Source organism: Pipra filicauda, unplaced genomic scaffold (genome assembly GCF_003945595.2).
Source record: "Pipra filicauda isolate LSUMZ 115617 unplaced genomic scaffold, ASM394559v2 scaffold47_size6085603_pilon, whole genome shotgun sequence".
NCBI lineage: Eukaryota > Metazoa > Chordata > Aves > Passeriformes > Pipridae > Pipra > Pipra filicauda.
Genome location: NW_024104620.1, coordinates 5,748,106 through 5,773,013, shown reverse-complemented (window position 1 = coordinate 5,773,013; position 24,908 = coordinate 5,748,106). Strand labels below are relative to the sequence as shown.

At 54.6% G+C, this 24,908-nt stretch overlaps 1 protein-coding gene across 4 annotated transcripts in view; it reads right to left on the bottom strand.

Moving 5' to 3' along the window:
* EPHB2 (EPH receptor B2) overlaps positions 1-24,908 on the bottom strand; it is a 125,313-nt gene that overhangs the window by 60,542 nt on the left and 39,863 nt on the right. For all 4 annotated transcript variants that reach the window (XM_027746807.2, XM_027746810.2, XM_027746809.2 and 1 more), the window contains exon 3: positions 22,301-22,985. In XM_027746807.2, the coding sequence (XP_027602608.2) occupies positions 22,301-22,985 (685 nt within the window). The remainder of the gene's footprint in view (positions 1-22,300; positions 22,986-24,908) is intronic.

The following is a 24,908-nucleotide window of genomic DNA, read 5'->3' as shown; positions in this document are numbered from 1 at the left end:
ACCAACAGAGACCCCACTGCCACCACCAGTGAGACCTGGTGGGGGCAGGCAGGGAGTTACACACAGCACAGGTAGAGCTACATGAAGCACAGAGGTTGTAGGGAACACACAGGCACTGCAGAGAGCACACACTGTCTGTAGGAACCCCAGACATGGTTGTAGGAACCCCAGACACGGTTGTAGGAACTCCACACCCAGTTGTAGGAAGCCCACACCTGGTTATAGAAACACCACATCGTGTTGTAGGAACCCCAGACAAGGTTGTAGGAAGCCCACACCTGGTTGTAGGAACACCACATCGTGTTGTAGGAACCCCAGACAAGGTTGTAGGAACTCCAGACACAGTTGTTGGAATCCCACAGCTGGTTGTGGGAAGCCAACACCTTGTTGGGGGAACCCCACAGCTGGTTGTAGGAACCCTACACCTTGTTATAGGAACCCCACAGCTGGTTGTGGGAAGCCCACACCTTGTTGTAGGAACCCCAGGCATGGTTGTAGGAACCCCAGACATGGTTGTAGGAACACCACACACAGTCGTAGGAACCCCACACCTGGTTGTAGGAACCCGAGACATGGTGTAGGAACCCCACAGCTGGTTGTAGGAACCACATACCTGGTTGTAAGAACCCCAACATGGTTGTAGGAACCCGAGACATGGTTGTAGGAACCCCACACCGGGTTGTAGGAACCCCACACCTCGTTAAAGGAACCCCACAGCTGGTTGTAGGAACCCCACAGCTGGTTGTGGGGAGCCCACATCTTGTTGCAGGAACCCCAGACATGGCTGTAGGAACCCCACACCTGGTTGTAGGAACCCTACACCTCGTTATAGGAAACCCACAGCTGGTTGTGGGGAGCCCACACAGCGACTGCACAGAGCACAACAGGGTCCTACAGGGCACACACATGGGCTGCAGGGAGCACACACAGGGCTGTAGGGAGCACACACAGGGTGTAGGGAGCACACACAGGGTGTAGGGAGCACACACAGGGCTGTAGGGAGCACATAGGGTCTGTAGGGAGCACACACAGGGCTGTAGGGAGCACATGGGGTCTGTAAGGATCACACAGGGCTGTAGGGAGCACATAGGGTCTGTAGGGAGCACACACAGGGCTGTAGGGAGCACATGGGGTCTGTAGGGAGCACACACAGGGCTGTAGGGAGCACATGGGGTCTGTAGGGAGCACACACAGGGCTGTAGGGAGCACATGGGGTCTGTAAGGAGCACACACAGGGCTGTAGGGAGCACATATGGGTTGCATGGAACACACACAGGCTGTAGGGACTGTACACTCAGACTGCATAAAGACAAGCTGTAGGGAGCACACACAGGTTGTAGGAAACACAGAGGGTGTAGGGAGCACACACAGGGGTGTAGGGATAACCCAGAGAGAACAGGGAGAACAAAGGGGGCTGGGGGAACCAGTGGTTCTCAGACTGGTCCCACTCAGTAGCACAGCACAGGCCATGGGTACCACGCACACCACTTCACCCTCACCCTGCTGAGCCCAGCCCACACAAACCCCCACAGCTGCCTGGGGTCTCCCCCACAGGACCTGCCTGCCCCACACGGCCCCCACAAGGGTCCCAGGGACACAGGACCCCTCCTGTGTCTGGTGACAGTGGTGAGTGCTGAGCTGTCACCCAGAGGAAATGCTCCTGCAACGGAGCATCTCCCAGAGATATTCCAGCTGCCAGGCTGAACCAGCCCCAAAACCTTGCACGTTCCTCAAGAACGGCCACATTTCCCACCACGCACTCAGAACCAAGCTGCATCTTCACATCCCACCATGGAAAACACACGAGGATGCTCAAACCTTCTCTGACCCAGACTCTCCAGCACTGTAAAAACCCCTTTGGATGATGCATCCATCAGCAGCACCCTGGTCTAGTGGAAGGCGTTCCTGTCCATGGCAGGGGGGGAAATGAGATGAGATTTAAGGTCCCTTTCTACCCAAACCATTCCGGGATTCGGGGATTTAGCCAGCTCTGGAGGAAAAAGGTGTCTCCTGTGGCTGGTGCAAACTGCTGATGGTGGGGTGGGAGATAAGTGGGGACCTCCTAATGGGAAGCAATCAGACCCCACTGCTCCTCCTCCCCCAGAGCGTATTTAGAGCTTTCAGAAAGAAACAAAACTTGTTTATCTTAACGCTAATCAATTTATAGCAATCAAAATAAAACCCATTAGGAGCCATTTTCCATTTGAATTTCAAAGAGGCTCCTGACCCCAGGAGGCTCCCAGCTGATTGATTAGAAATTTCTGACACTAATGTGTGTCTTCCAAGGGTCCAGTGTGGCTTTAATTCCTCTCTCCTGAGACACTGATCGTGTGTTAACATCTGTCAGCCCCTTCCTGCACTTAGGGGAGGGGAAATTCATGAGCACATGGAGTTGCCTGGCACAGCTGGGGAGAAGGTGGCATTTGCTGGCTTAAACAGCTTCCAGGAATCCCTGGGGGCAAATCATTTGCATGATCCTTTTCTCCTTGGGCAAAAAAAGGGCTGGAGTGCACCAAGAAATGAAAAGCAGCAATGCAGAGCGGGGACAGAGGGTGGAGGGTTAGAGCTCAGGGCTGGGATTTGGCTTTTGCATCCCAGCTTTGCCCCTTGTGTCCCTCAAAACCACGGGAACTGCAGGATGGGTTGGGTTGGAAGAGTCCTTAAAGATCATCTAGTTCTAACCCCCCTGCCATGGGCAGGAACACCTTCCACTCATCCCTGACTTCCTCCAGAAAAATCCCAGACAGCATCTGGCACAAGGGAAAAAAAAAAAATCTCAAACCTGAGACACATTCACATTGTTCCCAAGCTTTTCTTTTTAACCACATTCCCATTTAGGAAAGCGTGACCTTCACTTTTGCTGGGCAGGAATTCATACCCTTCAAGGTGTTCTGTGACCCAAACTGGATTGGGTCAATCCTGGGCATTCCCTGAGCAAACCCTGGGCAATCCCAGTCCCCCTCTGCACGAGGGAAACAGGGGAACACAAACGACAATGAAATATATAGGGAATATATAGGAAAGGTGATTTTTGTCTGCAGCTGGAGACAGACGTAGGGAGGAGCCTTCATCCTCCAGAATGGAGCACACTTGGTCCATCAGCAGTTTGTAACGTGGTGACAACCACATCTGTCCCCACCTGGGGACACAGTTAAAGCACAGACCCCCCAGTCCTGGCACAGGGGACATTTCCTGCATGTGCAGGCACAGACGATGCCCTGCAAGACCTCCTGCCTTGAGGGCATCACCCTGCTGACCACAGCCCCCTTTGCTGGAGCTGGACACACATGGCTGGGCAAAAAGGATCATTTTTTTTGTGGGGAAATTGAAATAATTGACCCAACAATGGAGGGATTCAACCCATTTCCCCACATCTCTTTGTGCAATGCAGAAAAGCTGAGGGTGCCCAAACATTAAGGCTCAGGGTCCATCCCTGGGGGTGATCCACGGGGGGACAGAACAGGAACAGTGTAATCCCCTGCACACTTTTCCATCTGTACAAAGAAAAGGGCTGGAGAGGGGGTGGGAGGAGAAGGGGTAAATCTGTCCATGCAAGCAGGAAGCAGCAGGAGCAGCAGGCAGAGCCTCCCTGCTGCCTCCACCCCTGCTCCCAGTGACATCCATCCCTTCTGCGGGGTCCCAGGTGGGACCAACTGCCTCTCACTTTCAGCAGATTAAAGCAGCTAATCTAGTTAATGAAGGCAAATCAGCCCAGTGGTGCTGCCCTGCCCTGCAGCAGGGTCACTGGAGCAGAGCTCTCCATCCCTGCCTGGAGCCTGGAGCTCCTGGGGAGGATGCAGCACCCCAGTGTGCCAGGCTGGGCTGTCCCTGCCCCAATGGGTGTGTGAGGATGCCCTGGGACCAACAGGAGCCTTCAGCCTCTGCCTCATCCCATCCAGGAGGCAATCAGCTGGGATCACCCTGCTGGCCCTGGGTGCAGGATGATGAACCTGAGGGACATGGAAAATTGGTTTGGGGGTGGCTGGAGCAAAGCTCCTTGGGAAGGGGAGGGATGCAGCAGCAGGGCGAGGGGTGTCTCGGATGCTGCAGTGGGTGCTGTGGGGTTGTCTGGGGTCAGTGCATTACAAACACCACCCAGGCAGGGGGAAGGTGTCCCTGACTGTGGCAGGGGGTAGAACAAGATGGTCTTTAAGGTCCCTTCCAACCCAAACCAGCCTATGATCCATAGGATGCTGTGCTGGGGACTCGCTGCAACCCAGGAGGGAGGGGAAGGGAGTCTCTCCACGGCTGACACTGGTGGGAGGAACTGCTGCTGCCACTTTGGACATCTCCCTCCTTCTCCACCAGTGTCTCCAGCTGGGCAGCCCCGTGGTCACAGCTCCAGCATCCAATGCCCACAGTGCCAACAGGATGGGGGGCACGGGAAGGGCTGTTGGCAATGTCCCCTCAGCAGGAGCTGCCAGCAGGGACCAGGGTCCAGCTTCAGAGAGGACACTGCCCATATTCTCCCAGGCACTGCTGGGTCTTCTCAGCTCCCCTGGGGCTGGGCCCTCCACAGCCTTGCACAGATTTGAGCACTCAGGGCCCTGCCCTTCATCCAGGTGTCCTTTGATGACCCTGATGGCTGGTCCTCAGCCAAAGCCCAACACTCAGCAAGGAACCAGCTTGTTTTACACGCTCCAAAACGTGGAGAAGTCCCTCACTGCATTAGCTTGCTCTAGTGGTTAATCACTAAGAAACACATGTCTAATTTTTTTAATTTGTTTAGCTTCAGTTTAACCCTACTAGTTCTTGTTATCCCTTCCTTTGGCAGATTAAAGAGCCCTTTAGAGGCTGGGGTTTCCTTTGGTAATCATCTCACCTCCTAATCTTCTTTGTGAGAAGCCACTGAGCTCTTTCAGTCTCTTGTGGAAGGGCATTTTCCACAGCTCTTGGGACCACATTTGCCTTTCCCTACAGCATCCTCCAGGTTTATTTTTCTTATCCCACTTGAGCCTGGCAGAGCAGGGAGGGCCGCTCACCTAGTGGCATTTTTCTGACCTCAGGCTACAGGACAGGCAAATTTTGCACTTAACTTCTTCATATGAAGCCCAGCATGACCTCCCAGACCTCCTCACCAGCTGCTTATGGTTTTATCAGCAGAGATTTTCCACTCCCTGCCAGGTGGAGGGCTGGCTCTGGATGCTCCTGTCCCCTCACGCACCTGAGGAACATATTCAGAATCACAGAATAGAATCACAGAATTGCTCAGGTTGGAAAAGTCCTCTAAGATCATGTAGTCCAACCAGTAACCCAGCACTGCCATGTCCAGCACTAAACCATGTCCCCAAGTGCCACATCCACGTCTTCTAAATCCCTCCAGAGACAGGGACTCCACCAGTTCCCTGGGAACACTGTTCCTGTGTTTGACAACCCTTGCAGTGATGAAATTTTTCCTAATATCCAATCTAAACCTCCCCTGGCACAACTTGAGGCCTTTCCCTCTCGTTCCATCTCTTGTTATTTGAGGAGCAATCCCAAGACCTCACATTGGCCTCAGCACTGTCCCGGGGCCTCTCCATCCATCTCCAGAGCAGAGGTGGTGCTCGGGTCAAGCTGGATCCATGGTCCTGGCATATGAGCACCCATGGCATCCCAGCAGGGATGGTGGGAGGCACCTCTGAGGTCTCCAGGCCACTCTCCAGCTCACAGAAGGGCTAATGCCCCAAATCAGGGCAGCTGCCTGCAGTCAAGCCTTTGAAATCCTTGGGATGGGGATCCTCAGCCTCTCTGGGGAACTGTCTCTGCTTTCCCAAAGCCCATTCTGAGCCTCTCAAGCTGCACCGTGTGGCTGCTGTTCCTTCCTACAGGATCTGGCACCACTGATGGGGGCTTGGCTCCATCCTTAACTGCCCCCCACAGAGCCATGCTGAGATCCTTTCTCAGGTTTTTCTTTACCAGGTTCTCTCCACCGCACTGAAATCAGCTCATGCCAAGCTCCAGCTGCATCCCTCCACTGTTCCACACTGCACATGATCCAACCCTGCTCTGCCAGCTGCTCAGGAGATGGGGAAGAGCCCCCTGGGACATGAGATACAGAGCTCTGATGGCCTAAGAGCGCTCCAAGAAACTGCACTGAGATCTGGAACAGAGCTCGACACGTTCATAAAACTCCATCCAGCCTGAAGATCCCAGTAACTCAACACATTCCCTATTGGCATCCAGAGCTCAGGCCCACCAAGGGTGGGCACAAAGCATGAGTGACATCCCAAAATTCAGATTCATCCCAGGTTCAGGCGGATGGTGAGGATGTCGATCCCAGTGATGCTGAAACAAGGAGCTGCCCTGAGCACCCACCTGCAGGCTGGGGCAGGGGGTGACAAGTGACACAGCTCAGCCTCCTGATGTCCCCAGATAAGCAGGGTGTGCCAGGGCTGAACTCACTGGCAGAGAGTGACAGGAATATCTCCAGATGCTGAGTGACTGGGCAAGAACGTGGCAAATGAAATTCAGTGGTGACAAAAGGAAACTAATGCACTTGGGGGAGAAGAGCCCTAATTATACAAACACAATGATGGCACTAAATTAGCTATTAACATGCAGGGAGGGGATCTCGGCAGCACTAGAGATAATGCTCTGAAAACATCAGTTCAAAGCTCATCCATCATCAAAAAAAATGAGAAAGTGTAAGAAATTATGAAGAAAGGAGCCCAGTGCAGGAATGTCATTAAGCCATCCAAGGAGCCACAGCTTGAGCAGTGCTGGCAGTGGTGGTCACCCCCAGACAAGGGCATGAGGGAGCTGATAAAAATTATTAGGGACACAGAGCAGCTTCCATATGGAGAATCAATCAACTCAGAGCTTCCATGTGAAAAGAGGCCACTCAGGGAGGGATATAAAGCCATCAGGAATACGAGAGCCATGAATGGGAATAGATTGCTTGTGACTTCTTGCAGTGTGCAAGGACATATTTTTTTAACATGGTGCATAATTAAATTGCATAACTTGCTGTAACCAGGCACCGTGGGCACTGGAAACAGGAACAGCATGGCAGGAGATAGAAGGAAACACTGCTCTATCCACCACTTACTTCTCTGCTATCTGGGCAGTACAGAGCTCTGCAGACCAACAAACACCACTGTGTTTCTGAGAAGGTCATGTTTTTCCATCACATGCACCATCTTGCCCAACACATGGGAATCTCTCTCTTGGACACCTCCTGGATGTGTTTCTGGGTCCCCATGGGACCTGCAGCTACCAAGAGCTTCAGCTGACAGTTTCCAGGGGACAGGAGGGGGATGTCCATGCTCCAGCCCCAAACACATTCCTCCTGGTGAGCCAGGTCAACAGTGCCAACCCCTGGAACTGAAAGTGGAGGGGCTGCCAAACACAGGTACCATGGGGCTAAGGACAGTCACTGTGTGAGAGCAGCAGGACCCACAGCACTGTGGATGTCACACATGGACTGTGTGCCTGGAATCCCAGCACCCCATGATGTCACACTCTGGACCATGGACTGTGTGCCTGGAATCCCAGCATCCCATGATGTCACACTCTGGACCATGGACTGTGTGCCTGGAATCCCAGCATCCCATGATGTCACACTCTGGACCATGGACTGTGTCCTGAGACTCCCAGCATCCCATGATGTGTCCCTGGGCTGTGTCCCTGTCACCTCAGCATCCCACAGAGGTGACTGCAGCAGGACCAAGGGCTCTGGAGTCCCGGTCTTTGCCCTTGCCATGGGTGTCTAATCCTGCCCACCCACAGCATGGCACCCCCACGTGCATTAAACCTGTTCCAGGAGGCCGCTCCAACTCCTCTGGTGGCCTCCAAGAGCATTCTGTGGAACAAGAAACCCTCCCAAAACAGATCAAAGATGTCCACAGAGAGGCTGCTTAAGGGAAAAGAGCTTCTGGGCTTCCCATTTGAGGGGTATGTTTCCCTTCATGCTTAGCCCAGTGATTAATGCTCGCCGGGGAATTGGAGCTGCAAAATGAATTTGAGAAGACAGAGCAGTGTCAGGCTGTTAGAGGCTCAAAAAGGATCTTGGCTCCCCTGAGCCTCCAAGGCTGAGCACTTACCATTCAGATTTAACAACCAAACGCTTCCAAGGCAGGCAGGGGCCTCCCCTCTCGCCTCTCCCTCCCTGACCCCTCCCCGAGGACACCATTAGCACCTGAAAAGGGAGAAGCCACGGCCCTGGCGCAGCGTTTGGGGTTGGATCCGCACGAGAGCAGCGGCTCCGGGACGGCTTCACGCGCTGGGGCTCGTATTTTTGGAAACAGCATCCCAGAGGATGCTGCTTGTTCTCCTGCCAGCCTCGACTGTTTGGGAAAGTTTCGTTAAGCTCCGTTTCGCTGCCTCCGAGTTATTCAAGTGCAGAAAGGGGGGTGATCGGTTACGGGAGGTTTCAGGGCTGTTCTCCGAGCCTGGTTTGGACGAGGAAGCCCCGATTTGGGCTGCCCGGTGAGGAAATGAGCCTCTCCCACGCGCCTGCAGAGTCACGGCTCAGTCAGCAGAGGGTTATTGAAAAGGACATATTCAGAACTCCTGGGTCTGCTCAGTCCTGGGGCAAGAGGCACCTTCCCTGCAGTCCAAACACCTCCACGTGCCCACTGACCCCCCTGCGCTTCCCTCCTCCAGTTTTGCCTCCAGCAAAAGCTGCTCTTCTCTCTTCACCAGGCAGAAGGTTTGGCAGGAAAAACTGGACAGGAGCAGGCAGGGCTGCTCCAGTCTGCACCTCGAACCACCCGGGGAGCCCGGGACGCCCCCTCCTCTTCCTCAGCTACTCGCCAGCCTAACGCTGATCATAAAGAAACCTCTGTGCGTCTCCAGGGAAGCGGGACTCGGAGAGGGGCACAAAGCCTCCCGCAGCTGTGTGTTTGCAAACAACCCAGCTGAGCTGTGAAGAGGGGCTGAAAGCAGTAATTGTCTTTAATTAAAGGAGGTTGGAGGCATCTCAAGCTTTGACAAAAGACATTTCCAGCCTGCCAGCAGCTCCAGCGCTCGGTGCCGCCGCAGCCGCAGCTCGGCCCGGGGGGTTCAAAGGCGGCAGGTGACAGTGGGGATGGGGGGACACCGGCCCCAGATGCAGGCACAGCGGTGCCAGGGCAATGCCACACACCCGCGGGGCACGAGAGACAGACGGGCACACCTGCACTCTGAGGGAGATGCAGGCAGTCAGCTCACAGCAGGACGAAATACCTGGGACCCCTACAAATCTCCGTGGGCCAGATGTGGGCCAGATGTGCCTGTGTTGGGACCCAGCAGCTGCCTGAGGTGTCCCACCCTCCTGCCAGACCTCCTGTGTACGAGGTGCCACCTCAGCCCTGCTGGTGTCTCACCCCTGTCTCGACCTGCCATCATCATCACAAAGGTGATGCTCAGAGCCAGAGGTCACGGACCAAACCTCAAGAGTGCTGCTGCTGCAGTTCCTCCCGGGCTAATTAATTAATCCTGCTCGTTAGTGAGCTACCTGGGCTGGTGTGGAGCTCTGTCAAGGTGCTGCATCCCTGGAGGCTCGTGTTGGGCTCTGCAGCCCTGCCTGCAGCAAGAGCTGATGCTGCTGGACACCCACACACATGAATCCTGTCCCCCCAAAGCCCTCAGCAGGGGTCACTCCCAGCCACACTCTGAGCTTCAGGGAGGTGACAATGTCTCCCTGAAGCTCAGGGTACCAAAGCCCCTTCCCTCCTCTCCTTCATCCTTCAGGGCCGAGGCTCCCTGAGGAGACACTGCTTCCTCCCTCCCTCCCTTCCCTCTGCTTTTGGCCTTCCAGCACATCAGTATGCAGGAAACCACCACTCTGGTTTCCATGGAAACCCCATGGCAGGGGGCACCCCCCAGTCTATGCACCACGGCCGGGCTGGCACAGCAGTGGTGGTCCCACGTGTCCTGCTACCCCCGTCCCTGGCTTGGCCACCCCCTCCTGGGTTCCCCCCAAAGCCTTTCTGAGCCCTGGGGTTGCAACCCGGGCTGGAGGGAGGAATTCTGCTGCCAGAGAAACATCTCACACTCCCTCTCTACTTGTTTGCCCAGAGAAGCTGTGGCTGCCCCTGGAGCCCTGGAAGTGTCCAAGGCCAGGTTGGACGGGGCTTGGAGCAACCTGGGATAGTGGAAGGTGTCCCTGCCTGTGGCACTGGGTGTGCTTTGAGGTCCCTTCAACCCAAAGCAGTCTGAGATTCTTCAGGCAGGACTAAGCTGCAAACCAGCACCTGGGTCCAGTCAGCTTTGCACGTTATGCTCCATCTGGTTTCCCACGTGTGCCCCCTCATCCCACACTCTCACCCACTCCATATCTGCCTTGCAGCTGGAAATGCCAGAAAACCAGCCCCTGGACAAGGGTAAACCCCCACTGTGGCCCCTGCAAAGGTGCAGAGAACCAAATACACCCAAACTCACGTCCTAGAGGACCCACTGTGCGTGTTGGGCAGGTCCCCATGTGCCTATTTTTGCCTGGGAAATCCTGGAAAGAGCAGCCGCGCTCTAATTCAAGAGAAACAAAAACAAACTGGGATTGCTTCCATCTGTGCCAGACAGCAAAAACTTTCCAGAAGCAAAAAGAAAAAAAACAAACCAACAAAAAACCCCCAACCAGTTCTAATTATAGGGTATCCTGAAGATACACACGCTCAGATTTGTCACCCTATTTGCAGATTAGTCCTCAGTCATACCATGGTGACAATGAGAGGGAGCACTAGGCATGCTGGAGTTCCTCTCCTGGCTTCATAATCCCCTTTGGACAGCAAGAACACCACTGTAAGCAGTCACTGAGGGTGAGCCAGTGCATCCTGCCTTTCCCTTTTATGGAATCACTAAGGCTGGAAAAGCCCTATAAGAGCAAGTCCAATCACTAACCCAGCACTGCTGGGTTCACCACTAACCTGTGTCTCCAAGAGCCACATCTAGACCTTTTCTGAACACTTCCAGGGATGGGGACTCCACCACTGCCTGTTCCAATGCTTGACCACCCTTTCCATGATGGAATTTTCCCTAATATCCACACTAAACCTCCTCTGGCACAACCTGAGGCTGTTTCCTCTTGTCCTGAGAACAGAGCCTGACCCCCACCTGGCTCCACCCTCTTGTCAGGGAGTTGGAGAGAGTGAGAAGGTCCCCCCAAGCCTCCTGTTCTCCAGGCTGAGCCCCCTCCCAGCTCCTTCAGTTGTTCCTTGTGCTCCAAACCCTCCTCCAGCTCCATTCCTGTCTCTGGACATGCTCCAGCAAGGTCCTAAGACTGGGATTTGCCTGGCTGGAAAACCAAGCTGGAGAAAAGCTGGAGAATATTTTTCCTACAACATCTTCCTCATCTCTTACTCTTCAGTTAGTGTCAGGGATTGACTCCCAGGGTGGAAACTGAGAGTAAAACCCCCCCATTTCTGCTTGGATCAGTGTGGGAGCCAGTGCAGGTGATGGTACCTGGGAAGGTGAGGGGATGACAGCACAGGCAGCGCTCGCCATCCCCCTCAGTGCTGCAAACAGCACTGAGATGGCAAACAAGGGCAGCTTTAAATCCATCACTGGGGTGCACTGTGGGGAAAGGTGAATGAGAAGCTTTTCTGGGTGTGAGTCATTCCCCAAATGTTTCTCCTAATCCTGTTTTCCCTGCTTTTCCTCGTGCTGTTTTATTAACAAGGCTGCGTGGAATCACAGAAAACACGGGTGCTCTGAAAGGCTCAGAATTAATTTTGCTCACCATGCTGCAAGGAAGAGCCTGCAGCAGGAGTATTCCCACTGGGATAAACCCTCCTAAGCTTCCTGCCTCCAGCTTCAGGAATGCTCTGGGTGATGGCTGGCATGAGGGAGCAGCTCCAGCATCCTCTGCCTGGGCAGCCTGAGGAATCACTTCCTCTTCCTCCTCCCTCGTCACAGATCCCTGAGAGCCAAAGATAGTTCTGTAGGATCCCAAACCACCCAGGTGGGGATGAACGGGGAAGTTATCTGCCAAAATAATGCTCTGGGATCATGGTGACAGGAACATGGATGGACACTGAAGAATTGTCACCAGTACATGAAACTGGAGGGATAAAGAAAAAGGGAAGGGAGGGAAAAGGGCAGACGTCACTGAAATGTCTCAAGAGAGAGATCAGCACCTCAGAAATTCCCAGGGAAAACTCTGATGCCCAGCAACGTCCTGCATTCCACCTGTGCCACGTGGGCACTTCAGGCCACTGCAGGGGGGACCAGCCCACATGCCAAGAGGATGCAGACACCCTGCCCAGGAACAGCTCTCCTGAAGGGCAGGGAAAAGGGGGAAGGGTGTGATGGGAACCACCCACTGCTGCCCAAGAGCAAACATATCCCTGATCCTGTGCAGCCCCTTCCCATGTTCCCAGAGAAGGCCCCCGGAGAGCTCTTCCCGTGTTCCCAGAGAAGGCCCCCGGAGAGCCTGGGCCATAAAAAGGCAGATCTGGGACATTTAATGGACTGTGTTGTTCACGTTTGACAAACATTATCTGTTCCTGCAGCCGCTTCAGAAGTCACTATGATCTTTTCCAAAGCCATCCAGGCTGGAAAATGCCATTTGCAGCAAAGTATGCATGTTACTGTGCTTCGGGGGCTCCACTTCAGGCTGCACTTTAATTCTGACTAATCTGGAGGGTTTGGGCATTTTGATAGTTTGAAATGATAAAGCTTTTCTCTCGTGGCCGTTTATTGTTCACTCTGCTCCTGTTCCTGTCACAGCTCCAGGTGGAACAACCACGGGACTCCTGGGATCATGATGTTTTGGAAGAAAATTGATAGCTGTGGTTTCAGCCTTAAAAACAGTGTTCCTGAACACAGGGTCTCTGTGAGCTCCTGACAACAGTCTGAAAGTGCCAAAAGACTCTAAAAGTAGGAGGTTGTCGTTGTTGAAAACTGTCATATCCCGGAGATATTCCCTCAAAATGCATTTTGAATTTGCTTCTAGTCACAGGGGTTATTTCTAGGCTGTGGATCTCCAAGGGCACCCTCACTTCATGGTCCAGGGATGCCCATCACCTGCAGCATCCCTGTGGTACCCACGGCCCTCCATGGAGGTGGGAGCCAGCCCAGGTGCCTGGGATGTGTTTGGGAGCAGAGCCCTCCACTCCAGCATCAAAAGTCCCACTGGCCAACTGAAAACCTAAGTTTTTGCAAAGTTCTCTCAAGTTTCTGACACAAGGATCCCCAAGATCCCCACTTTGCCTCCAAGGCCTCTAGGAAGGTGTAACACCTTGGCAGGTGTCATTTCAACCTGCTGGGGAGAAGAGATCTCAGTCTTTGAAGACCTTGCTGCAGAGACCTGGAAAGGCTTCCCAGGAGGCACATTGTGTTCACACAGGTCCCCTTCTGGGAGCCTTTAAAAAAAGGATGTGGGAGGAGCACTGCACACTGGCTCCAGGTCTGAGCAGGACCTTTCCTTGTCCCACCTTCACAAGCTGCTTTCCAGACCCTGGGACTCCCAGTTTCCTGCCCATGCCATACCCTGTTCCCCATTTTCCAGCCTTTAAGACCTGCCATCCCTCAAATTACCAGTTTCTCACATACTACAACCAGTTTCCCCACTCCCTGGACTCCAACAAAAGCACCTGACCCAGGTGGGTGTGGAGCTGCTGCTCACTGGGAGGAAGACTCCTGCTGAAGCTCAGTGGCAGGGAGGAAGCCAAGGATGTGGTTCAGAGCCTCTTCTGTTAAAGCTCTTAGAAAGCATCCAAAGAAGGGCCACGAGGATGGTGAAGGGCCTGGAGGGGAAGGCACATGAGGAGCAGATGAGGCCACTGGGTGTGTTCAGCCTGGAGAAGAGGAGACTGAGGGCAGAGCTCATCAGGGTCTGCAGCTTCCTCAGGAGGAGCTCTGCTCCCTGTGAGCAGCGACAGGACCCAGGGAACGGCTGGAGCTGGGCCAGGGGAGGGTCAGGTTGGATCTCAGGGAAAAGCTCTTCCCCCAGAGCGTGGTGGGGCACTGCCCAGGCTCCCCAGGGCAGAGGTCACAGCCCCAAGGCTGACAGAGCTCCAGGAGTGTTTGGACAACGCTCTCAGGGACAGGGTGGGATTTTTGGGGTTGTCCAGGAACTGGACTGGATGATCCCTGTGGGTCCCTTCCAACTCAGGAGATTCTACAACTCTATGAAACTGTAATCCTCACCACCCTCTCACCTGGTTCTGCTCCTCATTCTTCACCCAAGTCCTTCCTCACATTGTTTGAGCTCCAACACCAGGACTGGGTGTCACAGATCAGTGTCACCAGACTTAAGGTCTCCTTCAAATGTGACAATATTGTGTATTTTGCTTGGCCAAACCTAATTTAACCTCCTTTGATGTTTGGTCTGTGCAAACAGAGCCATTGTGTGAGCTATGAACACTTTGATTCCACTTCCTAACATTTATTGGGACTTTTCTGTACACTTCCCAGTGATATATGTTTCTAAGGCATATGGGGAACAATAACGAGTTTCCCTGGAGCTAATTAAGCTAATTATGGCTTCTAGATTAAATTTTCTGTATGATTTTCACCTTGTGTGGCTAAAATAAAAGAACTGTGCTCCTACCAAGCGCATCTGACTCATCTGACATCAAAAAACCCTTAAATCTGTGCAGAGAACATCTCAGGGTATTTCCCAAAATTAAATGTTCAAAACGATTTCTTGGCTTTGGCCCAACTTGGTGAAAAATCTCAAATGAAAAAGAAAAAAAATCCTCAAAAGCACCTTTTTCTCCCATTTTCCTCAAGCTACATATGACAAAGAATATTCCCCTCATAAAAATTCAGCACTGTGAGGAATTCAAGGAAAAATCCTTCTTCCCCCCAAGATCTCTGAGCTCTTTGAATCAGAGGCAAAAAAACTAATGGCAAAAAACACATTCCCTTCATTTTATGGCAATAACGAGTTAAAATTCTGGAATCCTGGGCCTGAATCCCAGCCATTCATTCCAGTTCCTATTAATGTTTACCACTTCTCTCAGAAAAGAAAAAAGGGGGGGGGGTAAAGGGAGGCCAAGGAAGGAGAGAGATGCTGCCAGAGCCCCCATTCCCTGCTCACATGGGTGTAGCAGGACCAGGAATGTGGTATTTGATCCAAAATGCTGTTTTCATCTGTAAAAAATAAGTCAGAGGGAGATTTTCTTCTGGATACACGTGTCAGCTCCATGAGAGCACCCGTGTCACAGCACATCCCTGTGCCCCTGGGGGGCCGAGGGGACACCACCCTCCAGGGATGCTCTCAACAGCTCCTCCCATCTTCTCCCTGATCCCAACACAGGGCTGGGGGGAGCAGCCTGTCCCAGAGTGGGAAGGGGGGCACAGACCATCCCTGTAGCTCTGCAGGAGAAGACCACATGATCTTTAAGGTGCCTTCCAACCCAAACCATTGTGAGACCTCGAGCACAGAGATGAAGGGGCTGGTGCAAAGGGACTGGGGAGCAGCAGCTGAGGCAGACAGTGGCAATGCAAAAGTCCACCATGTTTCTCTGAGAAATCCTGGGAGTGGCCATCATTTCCATCAGGAAACTACTACTGGGTTTTGCTGGACCTGAGATCTCCATCCCTTCCTCCAACCCAAGGTACTCATGACCTGCCCCCACTGATAAATGAGAATATGCTGCTCCTCTTCAGCTTCCCTGGGCTGCTCTAAGGCCATCCTCTGCATCCTGCTGGGGTCTTGAATACACCATCACGACAGGGCTGGAAGTGCTCTGCAACACTCCTGCTGCTTAAAATCCACTCTCACATCCTGGAAAATCTCATCTCCTCTCTTTCTCTGTAGAGAAAATACTTCCATAGAAGGTCTCAGCCCATTCCTTGTCTTGAAAGCAAAATCAGAAAGCGACTCTCATTTCCTTTGTTTCCCAAGAAGACCTAGTCCCTCAGAAGCTGCACTTCCTGCTCCAAGGTAAGTGGTCCATCTCCCTCCTCCAGCAGCACATCTTGCCCCATTCCTGTGACCTCCCTGCGAGGTCAGCATCTCTTAGGGCTTCACACCAACAGTAAATCAATCCCTCAAACCCCCATCTGACACCCCCTTGCTCTGCCAGGCTCCCCCTGGTCCCACTCCAACCTCCCGAAGCCCAGACTCCAACGGGAATGTGCAGGGGACAGGCTGGCATCTCCTCCCACCCCAGGGAGCACCAAGCAGGCGTGGAGCAGCTCCCAGAGCAGCTGCAGTCCCCACCACAGCCCTAATTGGATTCACAACATGGAGAGGTCAGCGAGAAGAATCAAAGCCGTGGAAAGAAAGACGCTGTATTCTTGCTTCCCAGACGGAGAGGGAGGAGAGGGAGAAGCCCCAAAAGCAGCATCCAACAATGCCACGGAGCCCTGGCCGGCTGGGAGCATTCAAATTGTCAACAAGCCTGTAGAAAAGGCAGACAAATTCCTGTTTTGTACTTGGGAAGCAGCCAGGTGATGTAATCATCTTTGAGGATGATGGTGGAATACTTTCCATTCCAGCAGTAACTCTAGATGTTAAATAGCAGCTACTAAAGTTAAACATTGCTAAATCAGTCTGTCAGGGCAGCACCTTCCTAAGGGGGTGTAAAAAGGGGGCTGATGGACCGGGGGACACTCAACGTTCATTTTCCATGCACCGTGAGAGGCAACAGGTTTTGGAGATGTAGGAAAAAGCTGTTTGCTAAATGAGGCAGTTGTGGCTATTTTAGGATTGCAACGTCAGTACCAGTCAAATAAGGCTGTGCCAGCCCCAGGACTGGATCAGGGAAGGATTAAAGGAAGGTAGGCATAGCAGTGCCAATCTCCTTGTATTTAGGGAAAACAGATTAAGGCAAATTAGCCTTGTAGGGGTTTTTGATGCAATTACAAGATTGGCTGGGGGGGGGGTTGCGCTGTTAATGCCACATACCCAAACCTCTGCAGAGCATTTCCCTTGCTAACATACATGATATTTTGATTCCAACATCAGTGGGTCCACCGACACCACGGGACACCCTTGATGCATTAAAACTTGGCTGACACTGCAGGGCCTGAGATCTGAGCAGGGAATGTGCAGCGAGCGGGTCTGTTTCCACTAGAGCCAACAAATTTGGTTCGTGCCTCTGGGCTGTTTAACATTTTTATCAATGACCCAGGAGAGAGCCCAAAGCACTCCCAATAAAAGTTAGCTGATGACATGGAAGCTGTAGTGTGGTAAATACCGAGGATGACGGGTTCTGGATACAGTGACCCCCCGACGCCTCCGGGAGCTGGGTGCAAGCTGGGAATGTGCATTTCGGTACAAATACGTGTCAAATCACACCTCCAGGGGCAAGAAGGCCACAGACTCAGTCTTCCCAGTCCCACAAGGAAGGACAAGGATCCTTCAAAAGCACCCAGAGAAATGCCACTGCCCAAATGGTTAAGCAAGGGGGGGGGGTGTAGGAAGAGGGAATCTCAGCATCCTCCCTGGCACGAGGCTGATCACCACAAGCATCCTGTGCATGGAGAGCTGGATCTGCCAAGGGAAAGGCTAAAGCAGTGCCAAGGGCTGGGAAGAGCCAAAAAAGCTGGCTGAAAACCTCACCAGAGGAGTGGAGGCCAAGGATTATCCATAAACAGCCACAGAGACCACAGAGGTGTGGTGATAGACAAAGCTCCCAGCGCTAGGCACAGCAGGAGCGACGGCTGGAAGCGTTTAACGGGCAGTTCTCCATCTCTGGAAACATTTCCAGCACTATTGGCTGTATCTGCTCCAGTTCAACCAGGAATGCTTCCTGGAAGAACTTGATTACCCCTAGAGCCTTACAATTTATTGGCTGGGTCCAGCATTATCAGTGGAGGCCCAGACCTGAAACAGGCAGAGTGCCATAAATAGCCTCTTCTCATCAAAACATCACGTCCTGCTCGGACATGCCCTTCTCCGGCACCTTGGAAAGCTGTATGGCACTCCAAGCCCTTAGCACATACTTTGGCCCCCTCTGAATCCCAAGTACAGCTTGTCTGGGAAAGACCCTCACTGCTTCCCACCCCTCTGGAAAGGAGGGATGGCTCTGGGTCCTCATGTACATGCACAGCATGATCTGCACCTGCATCCTGCACACATGGTGGGATGGGGACAAATCTGCTGCCCTGGACACCAAAATAACATAAAGCACAGGCAGGGAAGGAGGTTCATCTCCACCTGGGGCTGGAGGATCACAGAATCCCCAAATGGTTTGGGTCGGGAGGGACCTTGAAGCTCATCTTGCTCCAACACCCCTGCCATGGGCAGGGACACCTTCCACTAGATCACACGGGTCCATCCAACCTGGCCTTGAACGATTCCAGATGGGGCAGTCACAGTTCCTCTGAGCAACCTGTGCCAGGGCCTCGCCACCCTCACAGGGAAGAATTTCTCCCCATCTATCCCTGCCCTCTGCCAGTGGGAAGCCATTCCGCAGTGTCCTGTCCCTCCAGGCCCTTGTCCCAAGTCCCTCTCCAGCTCTCTTGGAGCCCCTCTAGGCACTGGAAGGGGCTCTCAGGTCTCCCTGGAGCCTTCCCTTCTCCAGGTGAACGTCCCCAACTCTCCCAGCCTGAATCCAGAGCAGAGGGGCTCCAGCTCTTGGAGCATCTCCATGGCCTCCTCTGGACTCATTCCAACAGGTCCATGTCATTCTGTTGTTGGGGACCCCAGAGCTGGAGGCAGCACTGGAGGAGGGAGGTCTCACAAGACGGAAAAAGAGAGGCAAAGAGCATAGAAGAGGGGCAAGGAGAAGACAGCTGGCAGCCTGAATCTGACCAGGTTTCTCCTCTTCCCATCAGGTCACCAGTTCCTCTCCTCCTCAGAAATGCTCGTGACCCCAAGGGATGACACCACATGTCTCTGATAGCCAGAGAGTGTCACCACCAGCTTCTGCAGGGCAAAACCATCCCTTGTCACCCCAGCAAGGCCAGGGGACTCCCCACGCTCAGCACTGCACAGGCACAACAAAGAGAGAATTCTGGGATCAGAGGTGTCCCCCTGTGATGGAGAGGGGCTGGAGGAGGATGAAGGGCTGAATTGCTGGGACCAGCAGCGACCCCTGAGCAGGCAGAGCCTGTGCAGGCACCATCCAGCCAGGCCAGGGAGAGCAGCAGCACAATGGTTCTGCCTCTGCCGTGGCTGAGCGGAGCCAATGGATACGAGAGGCACAGGGAGAAATGCGCTTAATGTGCTGCATGGGAGGGACGGGGAGGGGGGGCCAGGGGGGAGGCGCAGACAAAGAACAGGGAGATGGAGAGAAGAGATGCAGGCAGGGAGCAGAAGGTGAAGTGGGGAGGACGGGGCTGGGGGAGGCGCGGCCCAGGAGCCGGGAAGCGAGCGGAGGAGCGGAGGGAAGTGGAGGGGAACGGGCAGCCAGCCCCTCTCAGGGCCCTGTGGGACGGGCGAGCGAGGCCCCGGCAAAATGAAAATCTCTTAACCACATAGAATTGTTAACTGCCCCCAAATCCTTTTGTGCTGGGGCTGTGAGCTTAGAAGAGCTTAAGCTGTTAGATGCATGAACTTCCTCCATAAATATCCCTGGAGCGCAGTGCCGCGAGCAGGCCGGCGCTGTCAGCCGGCTGAGAAACCCAGGGCGGAAAATAAGCAGCTCCTTCCAGCTGCTGGCCATTCCTTGGGATGCCCTTCTCCACCTGGACCCCTTGGAGGGGCAGGACCCTGTCCCCCCACAGTCCCTGCTATGTCCTGTTGGGGCACCCGAGCCATGTGAGAACACTTCACCCCGAAAGTCAGCTCGGATTTGCTTTTGTTTTGCTTCTGGAAAGGGGCCCAGATTCCCTCCCACCCCTGGAAACACGAGCAAACCTGCCAGCCACATGTGGGAGTGAGTTGGCCGAGCCAGGCGGCTCCGACACTGCCTCCACAGGGACCAGGGCCAGGGTGGGAGGTGGGTAGGGATGCAGGGCTGCATCCCACAGGTCCTTCCTGAGCTGAGCTGGGGCCACCAGCCCCTTCCCCAGCCCTTTGGGGGGCTCACTGGGAGGGCTGGGAGTGGATGGGGATGCCTTGGCTGTCCTGACAGCTCTGTGGCTGACTCCTGTCCCAGTCCCCACTCCGCTTCTGGGGGATACTGGGGGGAAACGGAGGGGGTTTCCCAGTCTAGCACAATCCTGGGGTCCCATCCAGCCCTGATCCAGCCCCACATGGGAAGGGGAAGGAAGGAGAAGGGGAAGGAAGGAGAAGGGGAAGGAAGGAGAAGGGGAAGGAAGGGGAAGGGAAAGATGGAAAGGGGAAGAAAAAGAGGAAAGGGATGGGAAAGGGGAAGGGAGTGGGAAGAGGAAAGGGGAAAGAGGAAAGGGAAGGGGAAAAAGGAAAGGGAAGGGGAAAAAGGAAAGGGAAGGGGAAGAAGAAAGGTAAGAGAAAGGGGAAAGGGGAGGGGAAAGGGAAAAGGAAGGGGAAAGGGAAGGGGAAAGGGACAGGGAAAAGGAAGGGGAATGGGAAAGAGAAAGGGGAAGGGGGAAGGGAAAGGGATGGGAAAGGGGAAAGGAAAGGGGAAGGGGAAGGCAGCCCCGGAGCCAGCTGCCCCACGCAGATGTCGGGCTGCGGCCACTGTGTGATTAATGAGGGCGGGGAGAGCGGGGCCGGGCGAGCGCCAGCACCGGCTGGAGAAACAGCTGCCGAGGCACCGGACCTCCCAAAATCCTGCTGCTGCTGCTGCGCAGACAAAGAGGGCCCGGCCTCTCCCTCCTGCTCGCTCCCTCCACCTTGGCCCCCGCTCTTGCCTCCCCTCCAGCCCTGCGGGCACAGGGCTCTGCGGGAGGGGTCCTGGCAGCCGCGGGGCATGCCAAGGGACTGTCCCTTGGCCGGGCTGGCAGCGGGACCAGGGAGCCCCCAAGAAAGCCCAGTTGCATCAGAGCAAAGCACTGCACAGGGCTGGGTCTGCTCTGAAAAAAAAACAGGCTGAGATGGAAAAGTTGCCATGAATCATTGGGGCTTTCTGGTGTTGCTACAGATGCTTTGCTTGGGAGTTGTAAAACCCCCGTCTGCCCTTCGAGGCAGGGATTAGCCAGGCTCAGTTTCCAGCAGTATTTCCTTGCTGTCCCCATCCCCATCCCTGCTAAGGCCGGAAGACACCTGATCTCCCCAAGCTCAGTGGGAAGAGATGTTGAGTGGCCAATTGAGGAGTAGCTGAAATCATGGATATTAAGTGACCCCCGGAGCACACCAGGACCTAAAATTTTGGCATGTGAGCAGCCCAGCCACCAGCAGCAGACATGGAGCCCTCTCCAAGGGGACTATACAGCCTGCAGTCCCTACTGAGCACAGCCAGACTGTCCATCCCCCTCTCCACCCTGTGCATCTTCCACTACCAGCACCTTCCCCTTGCTTGGTGCTACCTGGCCACCCCTTCACAGCCAGAAGAGAGGAGACACAGGTCCTCCCTTGGCTCTGCAGTGCCCACCAATGTATCTATAACTGATCTCAGAGGCTCTGCTTGGAGTGTGCTGGTACTGTTGGAACTGCAGTGGGATTTGGCTGTTCAGCCAGGACAGGGGGGGACAAGATCCCATGTGCCAAACACGGTTGTTTGCTCCACGTGTGGTACAGCTGCAGGTGCCCATCACACAGCTCTTGGGTCCCCATCTCTCTTCCAACAACCCCAGTAGTTCCTCTTCCAACCTTCCCAAGTGCAACTGGGGAGGAGCACAGAGGGAGGGTGGCGCAGAGCCTCTCACTTGCCTGCACCACACTGGCTCCATGGTGCTCAGCTGAGCTCAGCAGGCACTCATGGAGCCTGCTTTGAACACCTTCAGGGGCAGGAGAACTCCTATAGAGCAGGTGAACATCTATAGGGACAGGAGGATATCTATAGAGCAGGTGAACATCTACAGGGCAGGAGAACATCTACAGAACAGGAGAACATCTACAAAACAGGAAAACATCTACAGGGGCAGGGAGGCAGAACATCTACAGGGCAGGAAACCTCTGGCTGTTGAGGAGCCCAGGGGCCAGCTGAACAGCACATGTTCCACCCTGGGCCATTTGCACCTCGCCAGGAAAACGCTGTAGACAACTTGTTCCCTGCCACTCCCTTTGGGAGCCTGCATTCCCACTGCCCTCATCCCAGAAGCAACTCAGCCCATGCCAAGGGCACAAACCAATGAGAAAACAGCCCCAGTATTTTGGGAGGCAGCAGCCAATTGGTGACACGCACCACAGTGACACACATGTGTCCCATCCAAGAGCATGGATGGCACCAGCAACAGGTGGTTGGGAACAGTGGCCCTGGGACCCAGAGGTCACGTAGAGCCTCTGCAATGGATGGATGAGCCCAGGGCAGGAATTGAGGAGCTGGGGAAAGAGTCAGCCTGCACACATGCTCCTCTCCCACCCCTGCCCAGGGAGGTCACTCCCAGCTGGTTCATGCAGATCCCAGGAGCAAATCCCAACTGCCACCCCTGGCACACGGAGGCGGGTGCCCAGGGTGGGACCAAAGCACGTGGTTACCTCTGCAGACGGTCCCGTTCTCCACCGACTCGTATCCCGGCCGGCACATGCAGCGCCCGATGGGCACCAGCCACTCGCCGTCCCCGTTGCAGTAGAGCTTGATGGGCACGTCCACCTCCTCGGCGTTGGCGATGCACGTCCCCCGCGCCGCCACCAGCGAGGTGCTCTCTGCCCCTGAGAGGGTTTCCTGGAAGACGGCCCCGTTCTGGATCACACGGGGACACTTGCGGTAGAAGACGCGCACGGCAATCAAGGACATGCAGCCCCCGTAGTCCTGGAAGGCCAGGTAGAAACCATTCTTGGAGACGGGCCCAAAACTGCGCACCTCAGTGTTGATCTTCATCACCCGTCCACCCAGGTCCACCTGTGAGAAGCTCTCGTCAGCGGCAATTGTATCCACCTTCATCCAGGGATTCTCCATCCAGTTAGGAAAGGTCTTGGTGGCTGAGTCAAAGTCCGACTCAAAATAGTAGAGGTTAAAAGTCTCCTTACAGGAGCCTGGGACATTTGGGATGCTGCTGCAGTCCCGGACTGAGAATTTCATCTCCACGTGGATGCGGTGTGCTCCTCGCCGCCGGATGTACTTGGTCCGGAGCCAGTTGTTCTGGGAGGATTCGAAGACGTTGCACACCTGGTAGGTGCGAATCGTGTTCATGTTCTCGTCGTACCCACTCACCTCTTCCCACTGTGGGCAGGACACAGAAAGTCACGGGGCTGCACTGAGCAGATGCTCCCCACCCTCCTTGCCTCTTCCCAACCCCACTATGTGCCAAGCAGGCTCTGCCAGCACCAGCTGCCCCACTCTGTGCCCATCCCATAGTGCCCAGCATCACACCCCTGCCTGGTGGGGTTTGACCCACACCACCCCCGAGGCAGGCTCTGCACTGTGGGGACAAGGTGGCCCAAGCCCTCAGCAGAGCTTGGGGCCACCAGCACTGTGCTCCACGCTTGGATTTAGGGTCAAGCCTCTCTGCTGGTGACAGGGACAGCAGGGTCTTCTCCACAGCAGGAATGGCTTTAGCAGGGACTCTGCCTGCACGGCTCAGCCTCCGGCAAAGGAACATGATGCCTTAAGCAGATGGATTCCCACCGGTGCCACTATGGTTACAGCTGTGGCAGACAGGACCCACTTCCCCGGGAGCCGTAAAACCTCCTGGCCAGCTGCAGAGGCCAGTGGCCACTGCCTTTCCCAGCAGCATGAATGGACCACAGCCGATCCCACTGCATTCCCAGAAAGGGAGATGCTGGGTGGATCCCTCTGGAGCCCCCATCCCTGTCCCTTCGAGGGTCAGTGTCTGCAGGTCCCAGCTCCAGCTGTCCTGAGCTGGATCTATGGGATGTAGACATGCCTGCGAGCCGTGGAATGACAGCAGCATCCTCCTCAGCAAGACAGCTCGGAGCTGACAGATTTCCCCATGGGAAGCTCAGCCCACTATCCCAGCTGACTGACTCTGCCATCTCTGGAGGAGGCTCTGTAGAGCTCATAGAATCATAGGATCATAGAATATCCTGAGCTGGAAGGGACCCACAAGGATCAATGTGTCCCACTCTTGGCCTGCACAGCCCAAATAATCCCACCCTGTCCCTGAGAGTGTTGTCCAAATGCTCCTTGAGCTCTGGCAGCCTCGGGGCCGTGCCCACTGCCCTGGAGAGCCTGTTCACTGCCCAACCACCCTCTGGGGGAAGGACCTTTTCCTGAAATCCAACCTAAACCTGCCCTGCCACAGCTCCAGCTGCTCCCTGGATCCCCAAAGAGCTCAGGGTTGCTGTGGCACCTCCTGGCCCTCTTCAGCTCCCTGCTTTTTTCCCAGGCTGTTTTTTTCCCAACCCCTTCAGTGCTTGCTGTCTTCATTCTGTGTAGGATGGGGATACTTTGGGGTGGGGGATGCAGGGCACGAACTGCAGCCTGTAACAGGCCCCTGCTCCTCTGCACTGAGCACCAACAGGGAAGAGTCCGTGTGGGAGGAGCACCCTTGGCTCACAGAGCATCTCCCACAGTCTAAACCCTGCTGGATTGTGCAGCATCTCCCTGCAGTCCCTCCCCACCCAGGGCACCCGTGTGCTGCTGGCAGTAGGGACCAGGGTCCTGCTGGCATGTGACACAGCCCTGGCCAGCTGGAACAGCTCCTCCTGAACTTGTTCATAAACCTGCTCAAGTGGAAGCCGAGCTGTTTCCCACTTCTATAACATTCTGACCTCAACCCTACACATCCTATCACAACACCCAGGGCAGGGCAGCAGCACAGTCCTGACCCAGCACCAGTGCCAGTACTGAGTCCACAGGGAAAATCCTGCAGGAGCAGAGCATTCCCAGCCCCTCGGGTTGCAAACGGCCTCATGAGGGCACCCAGGACTGGAGAGGGAGGCTCAGGAGATGGGAGACAGATTGCTCCTCGCACATCAAGGCTAACAGCCCAACAGAAGGCTGTCAGGGAAGATCCCTAACAGTTCCAACCACTTTGGATTGGCAGTGGCTGCAAATCTGCTGCCATGGCCGGGGGAGGAGAAGAGCATCCTCGCAAAATACAGTGGGAGCATTTGCTTTGTTTTCCAGAAATAAATTTGATGTGGTAGTGGAAAATTGCAGGATCTCCCCCTTTTTTAGGGC